Source organism: Canis lupus, chromosome 5 (genome assembly GCF_048164855.1).
Source record: "Canis lupus baileyi chromosome 5, mCanLup2.hap1, whole genome shotgun sequence".
NCBI classification, from domain to species: Eukaryota; Metazoa; Chordata; class Mammalia; order Carnivora; family Canidae; genus Canis; species Canis lupus.
Window position 1 is genome coordinate 14,085,567 of NC_132842.1, and position 23,291 is coordinate 14,108,857.

The window sequence follows — 23,291 nt, forward strand, 5'->3', positions numbered from 1 at the left end:
AATTATTCCCAAATAAAAATTCAGTTAAAGCAGAAAAAAAATCAAGCTTTATTATTTGAAAATTGTAGTTTTGCAGTAGCTTTTTCTGTAATAATTTGAAAAATTAGAATTATCACTTACCTTTAAAAAATTCAGACCATGAATAGAGGTACAAGGAAATAATGTGACTATAGGTTTCATTTCACAGGAGGCGTGGGATTTTGGGTTTTGGATATTCGCTTGGTGTTTGTGACTGTCTGCTTATGCCTGGTTACATACTTGCTTTTTGATTCTTTTAAGGTGCATCTATGCCCTTTGGTAGTTTAGTGCAGTACTTTATATTAACATAAGCAGGTTCTAGGTGTACTGCCTTTTTTTCCTTTTTCTTCTCTTTAATGTACTGTTGGAGGCAAAAAAGCCCAGTGATGGGCCTTCATTGTGGGGTTGAGACGCTCTCAGTGCAGTGTTGTTCATTTAGACCTATGTGAGCTACTAGGTCAAGTACAAGACACAGTTGACCTATTGTTAAGGAGTATGAATAAAGATGAATGTAACTTTTAAATAACCATTTCTGTAATTGAGCTAAAATAATTGATTGCTGTCAGAGAATAGAAACTCTCAGTTTCAAAAATGAACTCTAGCAGTATAACTCTTAAATTTCTATAAATATTAAAAGACTACCAGAATGGAACTCTGTAGTTTGCTGAAACTATTATATAACTTTTCATTAATAAAAGTAAAATAGCCATGCTGGTCTCATAAATGGTTTCCTGCTTCTGTTGCCAACTTTAATGACTTTAGTTAAACTTAAATTTCATAAAGGGAAATAGAAATATATTATACTTAAAGGATATAGACATGTAAAACAACAACAGGCCTGAGTGACTGTTGCAGAATAATTACTAGGCTTAGAGGTTTCTGTTTTGCTTGATGGTATTTATTCAGAATTGGTGTTAATCAATGTCATGTTAATAAAATTGACATCTTTATCTCTTAGTTGTGTAATGTAATTTTGCCAAATCTTGGTAGGGAAGTTCAGAAAAATGGAAGAGAGCTTTTTCAGGACAAGTTTAAATTCTATTGATAACATAATAGTTCGTACATTAAAAAAAATCTTCTTATATTATTCTTTTTGCTAGGAGAGCACTAAAAATGTTTTTCAGAGACATATTTTATCATTCAGCTGACTGTCTTTTTGTGGTTCTCTAAAGTATAAATGAGAGTAGTTAATATGTATTGAGCACTGTCTATGTACCAGGCACTTTACTTGGAGTGATCCCATTTAACCTTCACAAATACAAAAATAGTTTGAAATTCCCTTTATAGATGTGGTGGGAAAGTAACAGATGTCTCCAGGCCAACACTGAGGCTTTGATGCAGAAAGAACAGGTACCCATGGCATGCAGTACCTACTGTTTGGTTCATAATGTTACCAGCTTCCAGGAAGTCCTTAATCCATGGATATGTGGTAAACTTCAGAGTACTTTAACTCTTCTGGGGAAAAGGATGTCTGACTACACTGGGTAACCTAGACCAGATTTCCCTGGGGTGACTAGCCTGGAGTATAATCTCTTGTTCTCTGTTCCAGCCTTGATCTGGCTCATTGTACAGTTCCCTAACATGTCAGTGGTTCTCTGTCACCTGATTAACTGCTGAACAGTCACTCATTGTGTGCTTCATTGATCATAAGCCAAGAACTCTTGGCAGCTCTGGGAAACATGATCTCAGCGTGTCTCCTGGTCAGTGTTGGGCAACTAGAAGTTGTTAGTTGGGGTGAAAATTTGGATTCAGAAGCCAAGACACATGCCAGAGGCCAGAGATCTGGTAATTGAGCAGCTGACACGTGAAATTCAGCTATCCAGACTCAGTAAATAGGATAGGAGTCAGAAATAGAGTAGGCACATGACTTTGAAAGGTGGTTTTTAAAGATTATGATGGGTGGCTATGTACTTTGTGGATAAACACTTAAACAATGTGGGCTTTAGGGGTCTTGCCCACCTCACAGTCAAATCCACATATAACTTTTGACTCCACTAAAACTTAACTACGCATAGCCTATTGTTGACAGGAGGACTTGCTAATAATGTAAATAGTCAATTAACACATATTTTGTACATTATATGTATTATATACTGTATTCTTAAAATAAGTTGGAGAAAAGAAAGTGTTATTAAGAAAATTGTAGGGAAAATACATTTATAATGCAGTACTATACCCAAACAATGATAACAATAACAAAACAATCACACAGTTTAAACCCATGCTTTTCAAGGGTTAATTGTAATTCCAGTTGTTTTTTGAAGAAGAAGAAGAGTTATTAACTTAGTCATCATAGTGCACATTATACTGTGCAAAAATCTATCTCTCTCTAACTTCTCCCCATCAATTCTAACTATATCTTTCTGTAGCTCTAAATCTTTAGTTCCTCTTACACTTGAAAGCATAAAATGCATCTGGCCTCTTGTTTTAAATGCCTCTGTTCTCCCAGGTTTATTCTTTACCTTGATCTTTCCTGTGAACTTCAGGGTCATATCTATGGCTGCCTATTCAACATCTATTTGAAAGTCTTAATAAACATTTCAAACTTAACGTGTTTGAAACAGAACTCTAGAACTCTCTTCCCCAAATTTGTTTCTTCCCTCCTTCATCTCACTAAGTGGTCCACATAGTTGCTTAGGCCAAAACTAGAGGCCATCTTGAGTTTTCTCTTTCCTTCTTAACCCAATTCCAGTCCAATCAGTTAGGTTATATACCCTCCTTTCAACATATATCCCAAATACTCCTGTATTACCACCCCTCTACTTCTTCCTAGTATAATCCAACCTGTCATCATCATCATAAGTTACCTGGGTGATAGCAGCAGCCTTGTATCTGGCTCTCCTTATTTCCTCCTTGCACCTCTCCAATCAGTTCTCCATATGGGGTCAAAAGTGTTTTTTTTTTTTTTTTTATGTTAAACAGTTCCTGTCATTTTCCTTTCCAGAACCCTTGAGTGTCTACCCATCACACTCAGGATAAAACCCTGTCTTACCATGTTCTACCAGCCCCTGCAGACTTTATCTTCTATCATTCTCTGTCTTGCTCACTCTGCTCTAGCCGCAGTGGCCTTTTTTGCAATTCCTTAAATTCTCTAAGTCCATTGGAATCAACTAGATCCTTCTTACTCCCTACCCTACACCCTCATTCCAACCTGTTCAGCTTCCAGCCTGATACTCATGGAGGTAGATTTAGAACAAAGGTACATGTCTAAGGCTCTTTAGTGTATGTAGTAAGTGAAGTTACACTAGAAATGTTGCAGCTCTATTATTCTAAGTTTCTGTAATTTGCATTTTTCTTTCTTTCTTTCTTTCTTTCTTTCTTTCTTTCTTTCTTTCTTTCTTTTTCTTTTCTTTTCTTTTCTTTTCTTTTCTTTTCTTTTCTTTCTTTTCTTTTCTTTTCTTTTCTTTTCTTTCTTAGAGAGAGAGTAGATTTGCCGGGAGAGCACAGAAGAGGGGGAAAAATGGGGAAAGACTCTCAAGTGGACTCTGCAGAAGCCAGATACAGGGCTTGATGTCACAACACTGAGATCATGGCCTGAGCCAAAACCAAGAGTTGGATGCTTAACTGACTGAGCCACCCAAGCACCCATCCTGCATTGCTTTCAAGTGGAAGAGGAACTGGAGATTTAGAACTGTAGAAAGACATAGCTAGACTCAATGGGAGAAGCAACAGAGAGAATTTCTGCTTAGTATAATGAGCACTATAATGAATAAGTTGGCAGCAATTACATCTACATGCAAATAAACTGGGCTCCTTTACTGGACCATGAGTTCTCCAGCCCTGGCAGAGAATGATTGAGGCTGATCAGGTTGAAGCCACAAAGATTTGTGGAGGGAAAATATGCTGGAGTAGAGGATGAGAGAACTGATATTTGATTTGCATCTTCCTATCTCAGATTACATAAGTTTAAAAAAAATTTTTTTTCCTATAGCACTCATTCTCAGAGTCTTCCTCAGATATATTCTCCTGTATTTGTATTGGAAACTTTTACCAATAAAGGGTAAGCACTTCTCGGTGAAGTTTCCAATAGTTGAAGACAAAGAAGAGCTACTTTCCAGGTTGACTCCAGTCAGATTGGCCAGGTCCTCATTTAAGGAAATTACTTTGAGGCATTTCTCTTTCTTCCATTTTTTTAATTTAAAATTTATTTTGATTAATTTTTGCTCTAAAATAAATAACACATATATGCACAAATTCCCTGATGGATTTCAGTTATTAAACAAAAGTTTACTGAGTCGCAGAAGTAAAGAGAATAAATAATATTTAGTAATAGCCTGTTTTGGGTTTTTTTTTTTTTTGGAAATAGCCTTTGATCAGAGTTTACTAGAAATGGAAAATTTACCCCATAATTTCTCTTTTATCAGAAGCCCTTTGAGAATTAATGATCATGTTTGAATGTTTCCTTGAGGATGAAATAACCATTCCCTTATCTTGAAAGGTAAAAATATGACTTAATAAAGAAGTTTGTTATCAATGATTTTAAGTTAGGCCTGGATAACTCTATTCATGCAAATTCCAGTTTCTTATAACCCCTGGACTATAGAACTTGGAAGAATAATATAATAAAGAATAATTTTCAGGGTCTCTGGATACTAAAGTACTGTACTTTATTCCTTTGGTAGCTAGGACCTAAGTAATAGGATGGCACATTGCCCCCAGCCTGACAGCTTCCTGCAGCACCAGAGCAGGAAGCACACCCGGCACAGTGCTTGGCAGGCCAATATGAAATTAGCGCTGTGATGTATATACTGTACTGGCTAAGGAAGGCCTAAACTCCTTAACATGTTTTCACCTTGCATCTCATCTTGTTTCTCTATCTTTCCTGGGTTTCTGACTTTGCTGCCTCCTTTCCCATTACATCTATTTCTGTCTTTTAGATTTGACTCCTGTTCCTTCTTGGTCCCTATGTTGACTTTACCCAAACAAAACTATTGCTCTGATTCAAAACATACAGTTTGGATTGTCTCCTGTATTGATATTCCTGTCTTGACATGAGCCAGGGATTCTCCTACGTGGAGAGATAGACAGTAGTACCTCCTTGGTTGTAAAGGTAACATGAGCATTGCATATGCATCATGGTTCTTGACCTCTTGCACCTGGGCAATTAAGATTAATTTTTGCATCTGGCCTTAGCAGAAGATTAATATATCCATGTTCCTTTTAAAACTGATAATGAAATAATATAGGAAGAAAGAGAAGATGCAATTTTTAAATGTAATGTACTTTTCTCTGTGAAACTCATCTATTTAGGACAGATCCTAGAATCAAGGATGAGAAGATAAAGAGACTTTTAAACTACATACAGAAGATGTTTGAAAATTCAAACCTTAAAATGGTATATCAGGTTCACTTAGAGCCTCTTTATTTACTAATTTCTCCTTTTAATTGCAAGCACATAAATAACACCATATTCTAAGTGCTTTATCTGTTTTAGCTAACTTAATCCTCATAGCAATCCTGTGAGGTATCTATTACTATAATCCTCATTTAACAGATGAAGAAACTGTCTCAGACAGGTTACATCATTGCCCATAGTATACAGCTAGTTTTGTCAGAGCTGGGATTCAAGTTCAAGTGTACAACCACTTGCTATACTGATCTGTGAATTCTGTAACTCATATTTCCAAGAAACCTGATTAACTGGTATCTCACAGCAGGTTAGAAGTTTCAAAAAATTTTTAAAAGATTTTATTTATTTATTCATGAGAAACAGAGAGAGGAGAGAGAGAGAGGCAGAGACACAGGCAGAGGGAGAAGCAGGCTCCATGCAGGGAGCCCGACATTGGACTTGATCCCGGGTCTTCAGGATCACGCCCTGGGCTGAAGGCGACGCTAAACCGCTGAGCCACCTGGGCTGCCCAGAAGTTTCAAATTTGAAAGAGAACATAAGGGTAGTTCCATTATAATGTTATCATAGAAAAATAATTATTATAGCAAAATAATTGAAAATAGTACAGAAGTTCAATAATGATAAACTAGAGCACTGCCTTTCAAACTTTAATGTACATATGAATCACCTGGATATCTTATTAAAATGAGATTTTGATGAAGTCTCTGGTGGGGCCCAAGATAATTACATTTCTAACAAGTTCCCAGGTAATGCTGATACTGATCCATGGACCCCACTCTGAGTAGCAGGGAATTTCAGTACCTTCATATTATGTTTGTTAAGAGCAGGTCTGGGACTAAGGAGAGAGAGGTGCCTCACTCACCTCTCTTTAGCCCCATTCCTGGCTAAGGATCATGTTTTAAAAGACCATTAAGTGACTCTTAGTTATGCTTATCACGTAATTAGAAGAAAATTCAAAAATGAAATTTGCACTATTACTCAATTTGTTTTAAAAAAAGGTATCAACTGGGTTTATGACAGCCTAGGCTTGGAGGAAACATTTGCTTCCTGCCACCCACATGTGTCTTCAGCCTCCCCAAAAACATCTCATTTTTTTCTCAATAAATGTATCAACTATTCAGTGGTTTGTGGGGGCCTCAGATTGGGCATCTACCGATACAAATAGTAAAGGACAAATATTTTTAAGAAAAAAGGTAGTGAAATAAATACTTTTTAATGTAATTGTGGTTTGGATGTAGAGAGTCCTACTTTTAGTATTTATTGATATTATTACCTTTTCAGCTTAAGTTTTTTTTTCTTTTAAAAAAATATTTTATTTATTCATGAGACACAGAGAGAGAGAGAGAGAGAGAGAGAGAATGAGAGAGGCAGAGACATAGGCAGAGAGAGAAGCAGGCTCCATGCAGGGAGCCTGATGTGAGATTCAGTCCTGGGACTCCAGGATCACACCCTGAGCCAAAGGCAGGCACTCAACCGCTGAGCCACCCAGGCATCCCTAAGCATAAGTTTCTTAAGAAGCAAAATCTGTGCTTTTTCTGTATTAAGTTCCTGATGTGTGTGTGTGTGTGTGTATGTATAAATAAAATAAGTACCCTTTATGTCGCTGCCCCCTTTTTTAGTGAGATATGCCAAGCAAGTTTTTAAAGGGAGATCAGTTTTCCTTTCAAGCTTTAAAGCTCAGTAATGTGAATCTAGAAGTGAGTATCTTTTGCTATGGAGCAGGGAAGAAAGTAGTAAGGAAGCAAGATAGGAAAGTCTGATACATTTAAATCTCATTCTCCGAGGAGGGTGTTGGGCACAGAAAGAATTCCTGAAATCTGCATAGGGGTGTTCTTGAGGATCTGACTGAACACCAAACTGTGCATTCAGTTTGAAACCCCTAGAAGCTGCTAAGTACAAATTGAAAGAAGTGGAAATTTACCAGGTCTTCATAAGAATGAGCGCTGGAATAAAGGTTCCTCTACACAAGTTATAAAAGAGCTTAAAACCAAGTCTCAAAAGAATCATGTTAATCCACAAGTAATTTAAGTGTCTAGCAGAAGTTTAACACTCTATAAATTAATATAACAAAATCTGGCACTCAGCAACATAACATTCACAGTAAATTGCATCCAAACAAGCATTACTTGATAAAAAAACAAGAGAAAAATCTCATGACCAGGAGACAATAAAAATAGACCCTAAAATGACAGAGATGGTATAATTAGCAGACAAGTACATTAAAACAGCTCTTGTAAATATGGTCCATATAAATAAACATAACGAGAAATGAGATATAAAATATAAAAAAAATAATTGAGTCATCCAGAGATTGAAAAATACAGTTAATGAGGTGGGATTAGTGCACATTAGATCTTTTAGGAGAAGAGGTTAGTGAACTTGAAAACACTGAGAATTTCAGTTAAAAGGATAGAGAGAAAAAAGATTGAGAAAGATGAACAGTAACTTGATTCCCTATAGGATAAATCCTGTGAGTCTAACATAAGTGTAAGTGGAGTCTCAGAATTTTCGTAGGGAGGGCAAAAGAGAAAAAAATTTAAATAAATAATGGATGAAATTTCCCCCAATTTGAGGTCAACTCTAAACTCACAGATTTAAAAAAGTAAATAGACCCCAGGTAAGATACACACACTATCTCCCAAGGCACATCATAAGAAAATTGCTGAAAATCAGTGATAAAGAGAAAATTTTGAAAGCAACCAGAAGGAAAAAATACAGAAGAATAAAGTTAAGATTTTAGAGAGCAGACTTATCTGTTTGAACTAGAATGCAATTTAAAGCATTTTTTGAGTGCTAAAAAACTGTCAACCTAATATTACAAAGCTAACAAAAATATTTTAGGAAATTGAGGAAAAAACATAAGGGAGAAAGAGCTCTTTTAGACAAAAATTGAGACTTATGACCAGCAGACTTACATTATAAGAAATACTAAAGGAATTTCTTCAAGCAAAAGAGAAATAGTAACATGAAAATTTAGACTATAGAGGAATAAAAAAATCCCTGAAATGGCTCATGTGAAATGGCTCATAAAGGTTTTTTTCATTCTAAGTTTTTTTAAAGGTAACTGAGGCAAACAATAATAACATCTGTCTAGTGGGGTTATAACGTGTAAAAGTAAAGTGTATGACAACATTAATTCAAAGAAAGGGATAGGAGAAAGGAAGCATATTGTGGTAAGAGTCTTAGACATGAAAGTGTAATGGTTTTTGAAGGTAGGTTATAATAAGTTAGAGAACATTCACTGAAAAGATTGGAAAAACAGTTTTAACTAATAAAAAACCATTGGTGGATATGAAATGAATTCCTAAAAAAAAATAATAATAATCCCCAAAAAGATAAGAAAAAAGGGGAAAAGGAACAAAGAACAGAAGGGACAAGTAGAAAACCTGCAATAACATGGTAGAACTACATACAGCCATATCAATAAACACATTAAATATAAATGATGTACTCTAATTAGAAGGCAAAGATTGTCAGATTGAATAAAAAAGTAAGAGTAAACTCTGTTGTTCTCAAGAAACTGTTGAGATGGATTAGAGAAAGGGTGGAAAAATATATACAATGTAAGTCTTAAGTATAAGAAACCTTGGGGTGGCTTATTAATGTCAAAGTGGGCTTCAAAACCAGTGATGTTAGTAAGGTTAAAAAGGGACACTTCATAATGATAATGATAAATGGTTCGATTCTCCAAAAAGAAATAATATAAGTTTAAATGCAACCAGTATACTGCATTGTCAAAATACATGAAGCAGAAACTGATAGAGTTGAAAGAATACATTGAGAAATCTTCTATAATAGTTGGACATTTCAACAGTGATACAAGTAATTAATGGGACAAGTACAAAGAATATCAGGAATGATATAGATGTGTTTATAACAGCACTGTAAACTAATGTAATTCCATTGGTATTTATAAATCATTCCATTCAAGAATAGCAGAGCATATCTCCAAGTGCACATGGAACATTCATCAGCATAGCCCACCATATGCTAATATATAAAACAAGTCTTATTAAGTTTAAAACAATGGAAATTAGGCATAGTGTGTCCTCTGACTCCAACAATTAAGTTAGAAATCAGTATCAGGTATCTGAAAAATCCTCAATATTTGTGATTACACCAAATGCTTCTAACACATTGGTTAAAAAATAAATAAAACAGGGAAATTAAAGTTGTTTTGAAGTGAACCAGAATGAAAACATAAAAATCTGTGGGGTTTAGCCGAAGCAGTGCTCAGACAAATATTTAACTTTAAATGCATGTATTAGAAAAGAAAAAAGGTATAACATAAACGATCTAAATATTTCACTGTAAGAAGTTAGAAAAGGAAGAACGAATTAAAACCAAAGTAAGTAGAAGGAAGGAAATAATCACAGGAACAAATCGAAGAGAAAATCGAGGAAAACAAAAGCAGTCTTTTTGAAAAGATGAATAAACCTCTAGCTAGTCTAATCAAGAAAAATGAAGGAAGAAAACACATGTTGGTAAATATAACCTCAGAATTGAAAGAGGGGATGTATTACATACTATTACATATTCTACAGAAATTAAAAGCTTATAGAAAGAATATTAAAAACATCTAGAAATAAGTGTGACAACTTTGATGAAACAGATTAATTCCTTGGAAGACACACATTACCGAAATTGATTCCAGAAGAAGTATAAAGTTAGAGTACTAGCATATCTTTTTAAGAAATTCTTAGTTAAAAACCTTGCCATACAAACAAAGCAAACTAGAAACAAAACCAAAAGAATTCCAAGCCCATACATATTTTAACTGATAAATTCCATCAAACATTTAAAGGAAATAATTCAGAAAATAGAAGAAGAAGGAACACTTCCCAGCTTATTTTAGGACATCAGCATTATGTTAATACCAATCAAGTTAAAGACATTACAAGAAAATTATGGACAAATATCCTTCATGAATATAGATGAAAAGTTTCTAAAAGTTAGCAAATCAAATCCAACAGTAATAAATGAGTTTATTCTGGGCATATAAGGTTGGTTTAACATTGGAAAATCCCCTAGCATAAGTCATCACTTTAATAGGAAAAATGGGGAAAAAGCTGTATGATCCTGTGAATAGTTGCAGAGAAAACAATGGACTAAATTCAAGAGCCATTCATAAAATGAATCTCTTAGAAGGGAACTTTCTCAGCCTGACAAAAGACATCTACATAAAACCTCTAGGTAAAATCTCATTAATTTCACGAGAAGGCTTTTCCCCTAAGATAAGAAACAGGGCAAGGATGCCCACTCCCCTCCTTATGTCTTTCTAACACTGTGATGGAGATCCCACTGTAATAGACAATAAAAAGAAATAAATGGTGTAGAGATTGGCAAAGTAGAAATAAAAATCTTTATTTTCACATAACATGATCATATATAGAGAAAATGCTGAGAAATCTCAAAAGCCATTAGAATTTATCTTTGAATTTAGCAAGATTGCAGGACACAAGGTAGATATACAGAATCACTTGTATGTGTATGTATATACTAGCAATGAAAAATTGGAAATTGAAAATTTTAATTTATATGGAAATACAAAGGACCTAGAAAAAAAAAAAAGAATTGACAAAGAAGAACAGTATTGGAAAGTTTCCATTACCTAATTTCAAGACTTCCTCTACTTAAAATAAAATTATTTATTTTAGAGAGTATGTGTGAGGCAGGGTGAGTGTAGAGCTCAACGCAAGGTTTGGTCCTGTGACCCCTGAGATCATGACCTTCGCCAAAATCTGGAGTTGGATGCTCAACAGACCAAGCCAGCAAGGTACCCCAAGGCTTTCTCTACATTTTAAACCTTCTTCTTTAAAGCCACAGTGATCAAAGCAGTGTTGGCCTAAAGTAGATCTACATATCAATGGAATAGAGTAGAGAATGCAGAAATAGACCCACATTTATTTAAGGTGATTAAATAGAGAAGGGGTAGTCTTTTCAACATACAGTTCTCGAGCACCTGGACATCCAAATGTAAAAAAGTTAACCTCAACCATTACCTCTTCATGTACAAAAATATCCTTAAAAGAATCATGGATCTAAATATAGCAGCCTAAAACTACAAAACTTTAAGAAAAAAAATCACAGAAAAAAATATTCATGAACTTGGGGTGGGCAAAGATATCTTAGGACACAAAAAGCATGAGCCATAAAAAAATTTGACAAATGAGACTCTATCAAAATTTAAAACTTCTATTCTTCAAAAGACATCATTAAGAAAAAGAAAAGGTAATCTTTAAACAGAACATATGCACAATACATATACCTGACAGATGACTTATGACCAGAATATATAAAGAACTTTTACAACTCATTAATAGTAAGACAACCCAGTTAAAAAAATATGCACAAGAAAATAATGAATGGCCAGTGCAGCACAGGAAAAGAGATGCAACATCATTAGCCCTCAGAAAAAAAGCAAATCAATACAATGAGATACTACTGTAGATTCATCAGAATAGCTAAAATTAAACATTAAAAAAGAGCAAGTGTTAGCTGAGATGTAGACCAATTGGATTTTCATATATTTTGCCAGGGAGAAGTTAAATGATAAAACCATTTTAGAAAAAGTTTGGTAGTGTTTTAAAGGCAAATATATTATTACCATAAGATGCAACAATTTTACTCTTACTTACCCAAAAGAAATGAAAACCAATTTATACACACACCTGTACCTAAATGTTCATAGCAGCTTTATTGATAAGAGCCTCAAGCTAGGACCATCAACTAGTGATTCGATAAACACATTGTGGTATATCCATGAAGTGGAATACTACCTGCCAATAAAAGGGTATAAAGTACTGGTATACAACATGAATGACTCTCAGAAACATTATGCTGTGTAATATAAAACAGACACAAAAGAATACAAATTCTATGATTCCATTTACTGCTTTGGATTACTGCATCAAAAGTGTTAGAAAAGGCAGATCTCCTCAATGGTGACAATAAGCTGACAAGCTGTTGCCTACATCTGAGAGTTCAGTGTAATTGACCTGGATTAGGTATGAGAAAATTTTTTGGCATGATGAGTGTGTTCTGGTGGTGATTATATGGGTATGTAATATATATATATTATAATATATAATATATACAAACACATATATTTATATTATATATAATATATACAAACATTTGTATTATATATTTATATTATATATTTATATTTATTTATAAATATTTATATTATATTAATTGTATTTATATTATATATAATATATATGTTTGTATAATGCATGCAAGTGTACATATTTTATTGTATATGAACTATATTTTGGTAATTTTTTATTTTTTAAAGACTTACTTATTTGAGAGAGACAAAAAGTGTGAGCAGGGGGAGGGGCAGAAGAGGAGGGAGAGGAAGAGGGAAAGGATACCAAACTGACTGTGCTGAGTGTGGAGCCCCATGCTGGGCTCGATCTCACAACTCTGAGATCACGACCTGAGCTGAAACCAACAGTTGGACACTTAACCGACTATGTCATCCAGGCGCCCCTGAATCTCTGTTATGACAGAGTGTTTATACGCCAATCCAAAGGAAAGGACTCAACAATTCCAAGTTTTTCTCTATATACTTTTGAGCCATATCCAATATTTTAGTGTGTAGTCTCAATTAAAATAATTTGGGAGAATATCTCTCAAAGTTCAAGTTACTTTTAAACTTTAGGTACTAATTATTAATACATTGATATACAGGTTTTCTTCAACTTACAGTGGGGGTTATGTCCTGATAAACCCATTGTAAGTTGAAAATATCTTAAGGTGACAGTGCATTTATACATGTAACCTACAAAACATCATAGCTAGCCCAGCCTACTTTAAACATGAATAGAACAGTTATATTAGCCTGCTGGGCAAAATTCTCGAAATCAAAGACTATGTTGTAATAAAGTGTTGGATATCTCATGTAATTTATTGGATGATCTAGTGAAAGTGAAAAACAGAATGGTTTTAAGGATATTGGTTGTTTATCCATGATTGCATGGCTGACTGGGAGCTGTAACCTGCTGCCGCTACTCAGCATCATGAGCGTTCAGTGTTATTGTTATCAGTTTTTCAGTGTTCTATTGTTTACCTGGAAAAAGCCAAAATTCAAAATTTGAAGTACAGTTTCTACTAGAATTCTATTTTGTTTTCAGCTTTTCTATAATTATTTTTTTGTCTAGTCTGTCAAAGGCTTAAAGATATAAATCGGTGATTTATTTTATTAATTTTCCTTATATCAGTTTTTGTTTGGAATGTGTGTTAACATCTCAATTGAGAATTACAGGGGATCCCTGGGTGGCTCAGCGGTTTGGCACCTGCCTTTGGCCCAGGGTGCGATCCTGGAGTCCCAGGATCGAGTCCCGTGTCAGGCTTCTGGCATGGAGCCTGCTTCTCCCTCTGCCTGTATCTCTGCCTCTCTCTCTCTCTATGTCTATCGTGAATAAATAAATAAAATCTTAAAAAAAGAGAGAGAGAGAATTATAACTTTCATCAGAATAATAGGACTTTCTTCCTAATTTTTGCTCTGTGCTTTGTGTTTTAGCTGACATGAATATTGTTACCTTAGTTTATATTTTCCAATATGTCTTTATACTTATTTTATTTGTTCTTTCTTTGTCATGTCTTTTAGATAATTCCTAAAAGTATTGTATAGCTAGATTTCATTTTTTAACCTAGTGAGAACCTTTGTCTTTTAAGGATATTTTAACTCATTTATATTTATTGTCAAATTGATCTAATGGGTTTTACTTCATTGATCTTGTTTTAAGCTTTTTGTTTCAAATTCTTTTTTGGTTTCATTGTGTTTTGGACTTTTTGCTATTTGATTTAAAGTTTATCTTTGTTTAATTTGGTTTTGATTTTTTGAATTTGTGGGAACATTCCCAGTTATTTACTAGTTAGCTTGTTTTCTAAAATGTCCCTGTCATTACTATATCAAGTAACACAGGGCGTGGCATTTACATTCTCATTGTTTGCTTAGTGACAGAAGCTATCCTCTCACTGCTTTGAGTCTTTGATAGGCTGTTAGCCTCCACTTTAGGTCATGTGATGACCTAAAGTGGGTACTAGCTCCATTCCCTTTCTGTAATAATGGAGCTCATTTATGGGGCTTCCCCCCACTTTTTTTTTTTTTTTTTTTTTTTTTTTTTACAATATACTTGACTATTTAGGGAAGTAGGGTGATAGATAACACTCTATCTTGTCTTGGAAACAGTGTGGAAGGAAGAAGCCTGTAGTGGTTGCTAGGGGTATCTTTAAGAAAACAATGTGTTGCAAAGTTATTTTTAGAGACGGAAGTCTTGTCTTTTTCATATTTTTTTATAGCAGATAATTATGTTGCTGGACTACCAAGATGTAGGGAGTGAGGTGAAGCTGAGAACAGCCTCTCCAGGATTGCAGGTTATGGTGAAGTTCTTGGCAAGAGACTCGTCTTAGTGTGGTATGTGGAAAACACATGAGCTGAGGAGGCAAGAAAGCCTGTTTTCCAGCTTTGGTTCTTTGTTATTCTTTGTGACTGTAGCAAAATGCTCAACTTTTTTGGGGGCCTCAGGCCAGATCTATTAAATAAGAAAGATTACTCTCTGAGATCCTTTCTAACTTTAAAATTCCATGGCTGACCAGGGTACCAAGGATAGCAAAGAAGTTTCCATTTGACAGCATTTTTATTTTTAATTTCATTAAGCAAAGAAGTCAGCTTGATTTCATCTTGCAGAGTCAAGAGGAAAAAATCACTAATCTTACTACTTTGAGTAAGGAGAGTTAGAAGAAGGGATCATATATGACTTCTGTATTTCTGCTCTGACCTAATATTAGATAAGTGACACATGTTGTGCTGGAGATCCCAGTTATAATACCTGGAAGTAGTTTGGTAATAGAATGACTCAGAGAAATGTCAAATCACTACTTTTCCTTAAGAAAATGAGGATATTTATCTACACTCCCAGAAGATTATTGTAGGATGTATGCTTGTCTTGAGATTGAGAATGCTGGGAGGTAGGCCCACTGTGTGATAATAATTAGACATCAGACTAAAGGTCACACTGAAGGTCTCTTATTGATGAGCTCCTGAGTGGTAAAAAGGCTGCTAGCATTGAATTCATGTTTCACAAGATCAGCAATAGGATGCTGCCCGAGCTGGCTTTTTGTCATAAGCTGAGCTGGGAATGGTTACAAGCTGGGTGAGAAGACAGAATTTTGAAATAATGAACATGTCACAATTGTGAGAGAATGAGGAAACAGTGCTGACTGAATAAAATCTATACAGCAGTCAAAGGGTGACTCTTTTGAAGAAAGGTTTTGTTCTGGCTCAATTCTGGAGGATGAACCACTGACAAAGGATCATCCACAGCAGCATGGAAAAGATCATGCAGCAGACATTGGTTGCTTCTCTTCTCTATAGTCATCACGTTGGGGAGTTTTATTTCCCTCTCTACCAACAGCTTCTAGGGAAAAAAGAGAATTGTTTCATTTCAGAAATGAATTTTGTTCTAGTAAATAAAGACATGTCATGAATAAATCCAAATAAAATTCAAAATAAGTTAGAAGCTTGGATTAAAAAAATACAGGTGATAGGCTTTTATGAAGTGCCATTGTATGGTAGGCCCACCTAGGAATGCAGAGATCAACATTCAGTGGCTTCTGTCCTCAAGAACTTAACTTGAGTAAAGCAGACAGATAAATAGCTAATACTTTTTTTTTTTCTTGGTAGAACTTTGTTACTGGTGGTAACAACCTGAATTCTAGACTCTTCTTGGGACTCTAGATTCCTCTTTTCTTCAGCCTGTACATAGAGGGGTACTGTATGTCTTTATCATGCAGAAAGTTACTCATCTTCTGCTGGGTGATTTGGGTATTGAGTTGCTAAACAGCTCTGTGCAGAGGAATTGATGTCATGGCCATGGGCTTGCAAGGTTAAATTTTTAATACTACGTTTCATTAAGTTTTTATAGAGCGTCTACTCTATGCAAGGCTCGGTGCTAGATTTTTTTTTTTTAAGATTTTATTTATTTATTCATGATAGACACACACACACACACACACACAGAGGCAGAGACACAGGCAGAGGGAGAAGCAGGCTCCATGCAGGGAGCCTGACGTGGGACTCGATCCTGGGTCTCCAGGATCAGGCCCTGGACTGAAGGTGGTGCTAAACCGCTGAGCCACCAGGGCTGCCCTCAGTGCTATTGAGACTACAAAGTAAGATAGAATCCCTGTTCTCACAACTTTTATAGTCCAGAGGGAGATGAGTAAATGGGTAAGTGAAGCCCAGGGTACATGGAGGAATACAGGAGTGACTAAATCATTAGAATGCACAGGAGAGAATGATGCAGGGAGCTTTGAGTGTGTTCTCATAGAACTAAACAATCTCAAAGAACCTATTTCTTCAATGGTTGTAGTAAGCTGTGCTTAAAGCTCTGTTTTTTCCCAAGAGCTGTACATTTCTGATGTTAAAGATAATAATAACAGCCAAGATTTTCGTAGTGTTTTAGTCTATGTCAGGCACAATTCTAGTGTTTTATGTATAACTGGTTAAGTGATCCTACAGTCGTCTTATAAGGTAGGTATTAGTATTAAGTAGAAACTGAGGCACAGAGCAGCTGAGTAGCTTGACCAATGACAGTTTGTAGTAGAACTGGGCCTTGCTTCCAAAGTACATGTTCTTAACTTCTGTGTGAAGTTAAGCTGTCTAAAATTAAGAGAGTTGACTAGTGGAGGAACCATTGTGCATTTTTGTAGGTACAGCAGCTTAATATTAATGAGTCCATAGCTGAACATCTAGGTGGAAAAAAATATCAATACATATGCTTGTTTTCTAGAAATGAAGCTGCATATTATTATAGTTATTGTAATTGCCCTTTAGCAGCTATAAAACTAGAATATTTTATTTGAAATTAAAGGAAGATACCTTTTGATCAAATACTATTCCCTATTATTTACAGAGAGGGGCTTTTTAAAATTTTGAATATATGTAAAGAGATTGCACAGCCTCCCACAATCACTGAATCCCACAGCTCTTTGAGTTGGGGATTTCCTGTTAATCTCAGTGTCTTCTGGACAAGGAAGAGACTACTTTCTCTATCGCTTATCCGTTGAAATGTTGGTCTCTTTTTTACAACACTGGAGGCCTTTAATTTATAAGCTGGATTTGTAAATTGAAGGGGCCCAGTCTGGTTAGGTCTGTGGTGCATGTGGCTTAGCTCCATGCCTGAACCACAGGAGGACTGCTATTTGCTGCACTGAGGGAGTTAATAAGAGCTTTTGTGACCTGGTTTGCCCACTGTTTATAGGCTCGAATCTAGATGATCTGAAAGAAAAAAGAATGGGATGAAAAAGTCGAAGTTATGGTTGTAAACTAGAAGGGAAGTTAGAATTTTAAAACCAGCATCAATATAGCACAGACAAGAATTAGAAGTTAGGAAGAGCCTAAGAGAAAAGATTTTTAATTAAAACAGCACTCAAGACATTTGAGATTATTATGATGATTTTAAATTAGCAACCCTTTGGCTTTAAAAAGAGTCAAGGACTTGACTCTATCTGTGGTTTATTACATGTAAACACATAGAAAATTTAAAAGGAAAAGTTATCTTTTAATGTAAAACTGTTTTGATTTATGGCTTCCTGGACTTTGAAAGACTCCTTGCCCCTTGGTTAAATACATTGAGTTGTTCTAAAACTTAATAAAATATATTTTTTGTGCATCAACAGGCATTTTATTATAGCAATTAGAAATATCATTAGGAAGATTATTGAAAGCAGTAGGTAGCATAAAGCTTGAATGGTATTACTAAAGAAAATGAGGTTTCAGACATTGGATACATTAACTAAAAGAAGAAGTAAACTTTTCATGTGCTGCTGAAATCAACTATGAGATTGAAGAAACTTACAAAGATAAGATTTCGTGTAAATGTGTTTTCTGTTTTGCTTTTTAAAAAAATTAATTTTATTTATAGAAGGAATACATACTTTTGTTTTTAAAGAAAAGCATTACAGATCAGAGTTTCCTTTGAGTACCACTGTCCCATCCTCCCAGAGGTCATCATTTTGTCATTTATTCCATCCAAGAGGTTTTTTTGAATATTTATATGCATGTTTGTATGCATAGAATGGGTATGTTGTGCATAAATGTTAAAAAACAATAACCATGGAATGTATGGTTTGCTTGTTCATTTTACTTATGGCCTTCCATCATGTTTTGTTTTTAATTCTTCAATGATGTGACTAATGGCAGCCGACCTTTATGGAGAGTAGTTACTATGTGCTAGATAAGATATTTAGCATTTTTCTTATAATTTAGTTTAATAATCTTCATAAGCCTCAGTGGTGAGTAAAAATAGTTGGTTTTATATGAATACATTTTCACCATCCTTATATCTCACATGTACAGTAAATTACTAATGCCCAGAGTTTATTCTTTAATAAGACCTCAAAAATAAACATGTGGAATGATTTGTAAAAGTTGGTAAGAATATAACTTTTAGCTCTGTTAGTTTTGTTATTCTTGTCCAGTCAGCCTTTCGCTACCAAGTCCCTGGAGTGGATGCCTTTGCTAAGCCAGAAGGCCAGGAATGTCAGGGGGACTCCTGCTCACCTTTCAGGAATGAAGAGGTAGTTTGTGTCATATTTGACTCATTCTAAATGAAGAACAGACAGCCCCAGACATTTCCTCACTGGTTAATGGTTTTAAAAGCCTTTGCCTGTGATGATGTCCTTATTTGGGAGAACAGTTACAGGATCCAAGTCCTAGGTGGAAGGAGGTTTGTTTTTGGAAGATGCTCTACGCTGTGCCCTTAGTCATTCCTGTATGAGGAAAACAGAGAGGCTGCTGCAGTAGGAGCTCAGAGGTTTTCTTATGGGAATTGGTAGAAAGGGAGTGATACTGAGAGGGAAAAAAAGGTTGTGTTTATTATGTATTCCCTGATTTTGGAGTTTGGAGGAAGGTATTTTCAAAATTTCATGACAAAATAAAGAACTTTTAATGAATGAGATAGCTTTTTAGAAGGACTTATTTTTTTTTTTAAGATTTTATTTATTTATTCGTGAGAGACACAGAGAGAGGTAGAGAAATAGGCAGAGGGAGAAGCAGGCTCCTCTCAGGGAGCCTGATGTGGGACTTGATCCCAGGACACTGGGATCATGGCCTGAGCCAAAGGCGGATGCTCAACCACTGAGCCACCCAGGCATCCCTTTAGAAGGGTTTAAATCCCAGGTCTGCTGCTTAACTAGCTGGGTGACCTTGAAAAAGCCACTTTATGCTGTTTCAACCAAATGATAATAATATCCACTTTGTAAAGTTTGTGGGGCTGAAATTATATAAAATATTTTATACATTGGGAATTGTTGTACAAATGTACGAATATTAGGTGATATTCTTACTATTTTTATTACCATAATTCTTGTCAAGGCTGTCTGCAGTTTGCCTCTTCTAACTATTGCCTCAATAATGAATATTTAATCTGCTTGTTACTTTTATCCTTTATTACTTGTAGCAAGAGAGGCTCTGCTAGGGCTCTGTTACTTTTCAAATAGAAGAAGAGGCCTTATTGCTGAATCATTTAACAAATATTGAAGGCCTAATATGTATCTGTCACCATTTCTTCAGGCCCAGTATAAGAGCTGAAAAGGTCATTGACAGTAACTCTCCAGGAGAGATTTGCTGAAAGTCCCAGTTATCATCATCTCATTGTCATTATACTTTCTAAATATTTTTTTAATTTATTTATTCATAGAGACAGAGAGAGAGAGACAGACAGGCAGGCAGAGGGAGAAGCAGGCTCCATGCAGGGAGCCGGAGGCGGAACTGGATTCCTGGTCTCCAGGATCACACCCCTGGCTGCAGGCGGCGCTAAACCGCTGCGCCCCCGGGGCTGCCCTCATTATACTTTGGTGTTTGTAGGTTTTTTGATATTTTTGTCTTCAAGATAAAAGCAAACAGCTGTAAATTGACATCTATCTACTTTAAAAAGTATTTGTAATAAATTCTGTTGTAGTGGGACATTGTTTGAAAATACAATCAAACTATCTTGCTGTGATTTCTTTTTGGTTATAATGCTCAAGTTATTTTGAGATCTCAAATAACATTCAGTAGAGTATGAGGTGTTTGTGTTTATCAGAACAAGACATGGGTGAATGATGGCTAAGAAGTGCTAAAAGTAAGCTCTCATTTCCAGATAGGGAGGTGGCTGCACCGAGTTTCCATTTGGTGCATATCAGGGTCCTCATTTAATGGGGAAATGATCTTTGTGTGAAAGCCCAATCACAAGTCTGAGTTTCTTATTCAGAATTTGTTTATTATTTTGCTCCCTTGTCATTTCCCTAATGCTTTTTGTAACAAAAGATTATAGCAACTCAGAATCCCTGGAAAGAACAAGCCCCTTTAGCTTGTTGAACAGTCAGTCATTGGACTGCCTCTCTGGGAGCCAGAAATCGGACATCAGTTGTTTAAGGCAACTAGGAAGTCTCCAATTTAAATCTCATTTGCCATTTGATTGATGTGCTATTTATTATACAAAAAACACTACTGGTATATGCTGTTTCTTAGGAAGACCCGAGTACTTTAGAGGAGACACACACACACACACAAAAAAAAAAACAAACCGTTGGTTTTATTGTTTCTCTTTTGGATAGTTCTAAAAAGCTAACACTTTTGACTTTACTGGTGGCTTCCTTCGTCATCTCTGTTTATGCTCATTTATTTCTTAACCTGCTCTTTGTGGCAAGCCATCTCTGTCCTGAAGTTATACCAATGAAAAAAGTTAAATCTAATTTCAAAGTGATCTGTGAAATTCCATTCCATATTTTAAGCTTAGCCCATTGGAAATATATTTTTCTTTATTTATTTTGCTGCCCCACCCATGCCCTCACCGTCTGAGGTATGGGTAGGTGTATTTTTTGGTTTGTTTTTAATTAATCTCTTAAACTCACCTGTTTATAGAAACTGAGCATTTCCCCTTTTCTGAAAGGCAGTTGTGGCAAGAGTCCCTTGTTTTCTTGAGATCACAAGCCAGGGGTCCCTAGAGGAGTCTAGTGTCTGCACAGTCACATCTGCTTTTTCAAATGAGAAGCAAGAAATATTTTAATCTGCCTTGACTACAACTAAACTCTTTTTTTTTTTAAACTCTTTTTTAATAGAGTTCAAAATTAGTTGAATTCTCTGAGCTTCTGGTTTATAATACTGAAGAACTTGTACATGGAGTAGATAAAGGATGGAGTAAGAATTTCTGATTCAATTGCATGTTATTTATTGTGGAAAGAATGTTTTCCCTACAGACTGGCTAGGAACAAGATGTTTAAACATAAGCCAGGGTGGAGACCTATTTGTTTGGTCAGCTTCAGAGGAGCCACATTTCCCTACTTGTGATGCGTCTGCCAACTATTCTGTCCCCCCACCCCGCCTGATGCTTCAAGTTTCTTTGGAATTTTTACTTAAGGCTCTGTTGGATAAGGCAGTGATACAGTGCATACGTGGCAATTAGAAAGGCTAAAGGCGGTTTTCTGGAGAAACATGATTTTATCATGTCATGACTTTTTGCTGGGCTGTGAGTGTGTATGTATGTGTGTGTGTGGGGGGGTGTATTTATATAAAATGGCTTTTTTCCTTTCTCCCAGTCCCCCTCTGCTGTTAGTCTGTGTATTCACATAGCTGGATGGCTGCAGGACTCCATTTATCACAGACGGTGGGAGGGGGTGTGAAGATATGAAAGGGTTACTGTTCACATTTCCTGTGTAATTCCCTCTGATCTTACTGAGCTGTAATTTCTTTCTTGATGTTAAACATTCCCAGGCTCCTATAACCTTCTAGCCTGCTTGCTCTGGCCAAGTTTGTCCCAGGTGATCATGTAGGCGAAACTCCTGTTTTTAAAGACTAGAAATCTCTGCTTTCTTCGTGAGATAGGCTTCATGCTCATTCCTTTGCAATCCCAGAAGAAATCCCTGCGATTTAACACAAGAACAGTGTATAATATACTGGTTTTAAAAATAAAATTTAGCAGCCAAGTTTGTTGTCCAATTGGTTTGTGTAGATTTTTAAATCTCCTGATTCCTAGTGAATTTTTAGTTAAATGAAAGCCCATTTATCTATTAAAGATTACATTCTTTCTCCTAACAACACACTTGAAAAGTGAGTTCTGAATCTAAAAGAGTTAAGTTTGACTCCACCATGTTACTTTTAGTTTGCTTAATAACTAGATCATTTTAAGTTGCCTCAGATGCAAAGCGACTTAGCTGAAACTGCCACATTTCTGCTTCAGTTCAGTTCAGAAGGTTGTAGTTGAGCATAGGGAGGCTACTGGTACTTGTAATTTTCTACCTTTTCTTTGGTTTTAAAAGTATATAGCAGCTCATTTTTATTCTGCAATTTTTTAAAAAAAACTTTGTGGTTGGCAAAAGATTTTCTATTTTTGCCTTTCCCCTTAAGTGTTAGAAGAGAATGCTATGCTCCTGTGAAGCATAAGAGTATGTCAGCAGCTGCTTGTGAATTGATAGGGGCAGGGGGCCCGTGCTCCAGCACTGCCCTCATTGTTAGCTAAGGAGTGTTTCTTTACACACAGCTCTGTGGAAGTTTGCTTGTATTGCTTATAGTGCATCTCTGAGTCTTCATTCAACAGCTTGGGAACTTTAGGGTTTGAGGACAGACAGAAATGAGACAAAATCTCTTTGAAGGAGTTTCTAGGATAATTTAAGCTTGCTGGTATTTAGGCCAAAGTAAACTTTTTGCATTGCTTAAAACAGCAAGATAAAATGCTCTTTATGCACCTTAACCATGTGTAATATGATTTTACATGGAGGTGGGTAGATGAATTTTTGGATTAATTCTGTTTGGATCTGCCTTAGGGAACCAACAGGAATGGTTTATTTTTCTCTTTCACCATTAGTTCCCCTAAGCCTTAAACAGAGCCTGCCATGCAGTTGGCTTTCAATAATGGTTGAATGAATGAAT

General features: G+C 35.7%; 1 protein-coding gene and 1 long non-coding RNA gene across 16 annotated transcripts in view; one reads left to right on the forward strand and one right to left on the reverse strand.

Moving 5' to 3' along the window:
- ZNF438 (zinc finger protein 438) overlaps window positions 1-23,291 on the forward strand; it is a 401,908-nt gene that overhangs the window by 276,208 nt on the left and 102,409 nt on the right. The window contains exon 1 of one of the 15 annotated variants that reach the window (XM_072825507.1): window positions 16,143-16,266. The exons of 13 other annotated variants lie outside the window; for them this stretch is intronic. In XM_072825507.1, the coding sequence (XP_072681608.1) occupies window positions 16,248-16,266 (19 nt within the window). In that variant the 5' untranslated portion in view covers window positions 16,143-16,247. Of the gene's footprint in view, window positions 1-16,142; window positions 16,267-16,801; window positions 16,914-23,291 lie in introns of those variants that run through there. One more of the 15 variants, XM_072825522.1, reaches the window with a different exon arrangement.
- The window catches only part of LOC140633240 (uncharacterized), a 77,225-nt gene continuing 68,930 nt past the window's right edge, over window positions 14,997-23,291 (reverse strand). Inside the window, exons 9-10 of the long non-coding RNA XR_012030873.1 lie at window positions 21,278-22,285; window positions 14,997-15,798 (exon numbers count right to left, since the gene is read on the reverse strand). This is a non-coding gene — a long non-coding RNA (uncharacterized lncRNA). The remainder of the gene's footprint in view (window positions 15,799-21,277; window positions 22,286-23,291) is intronic.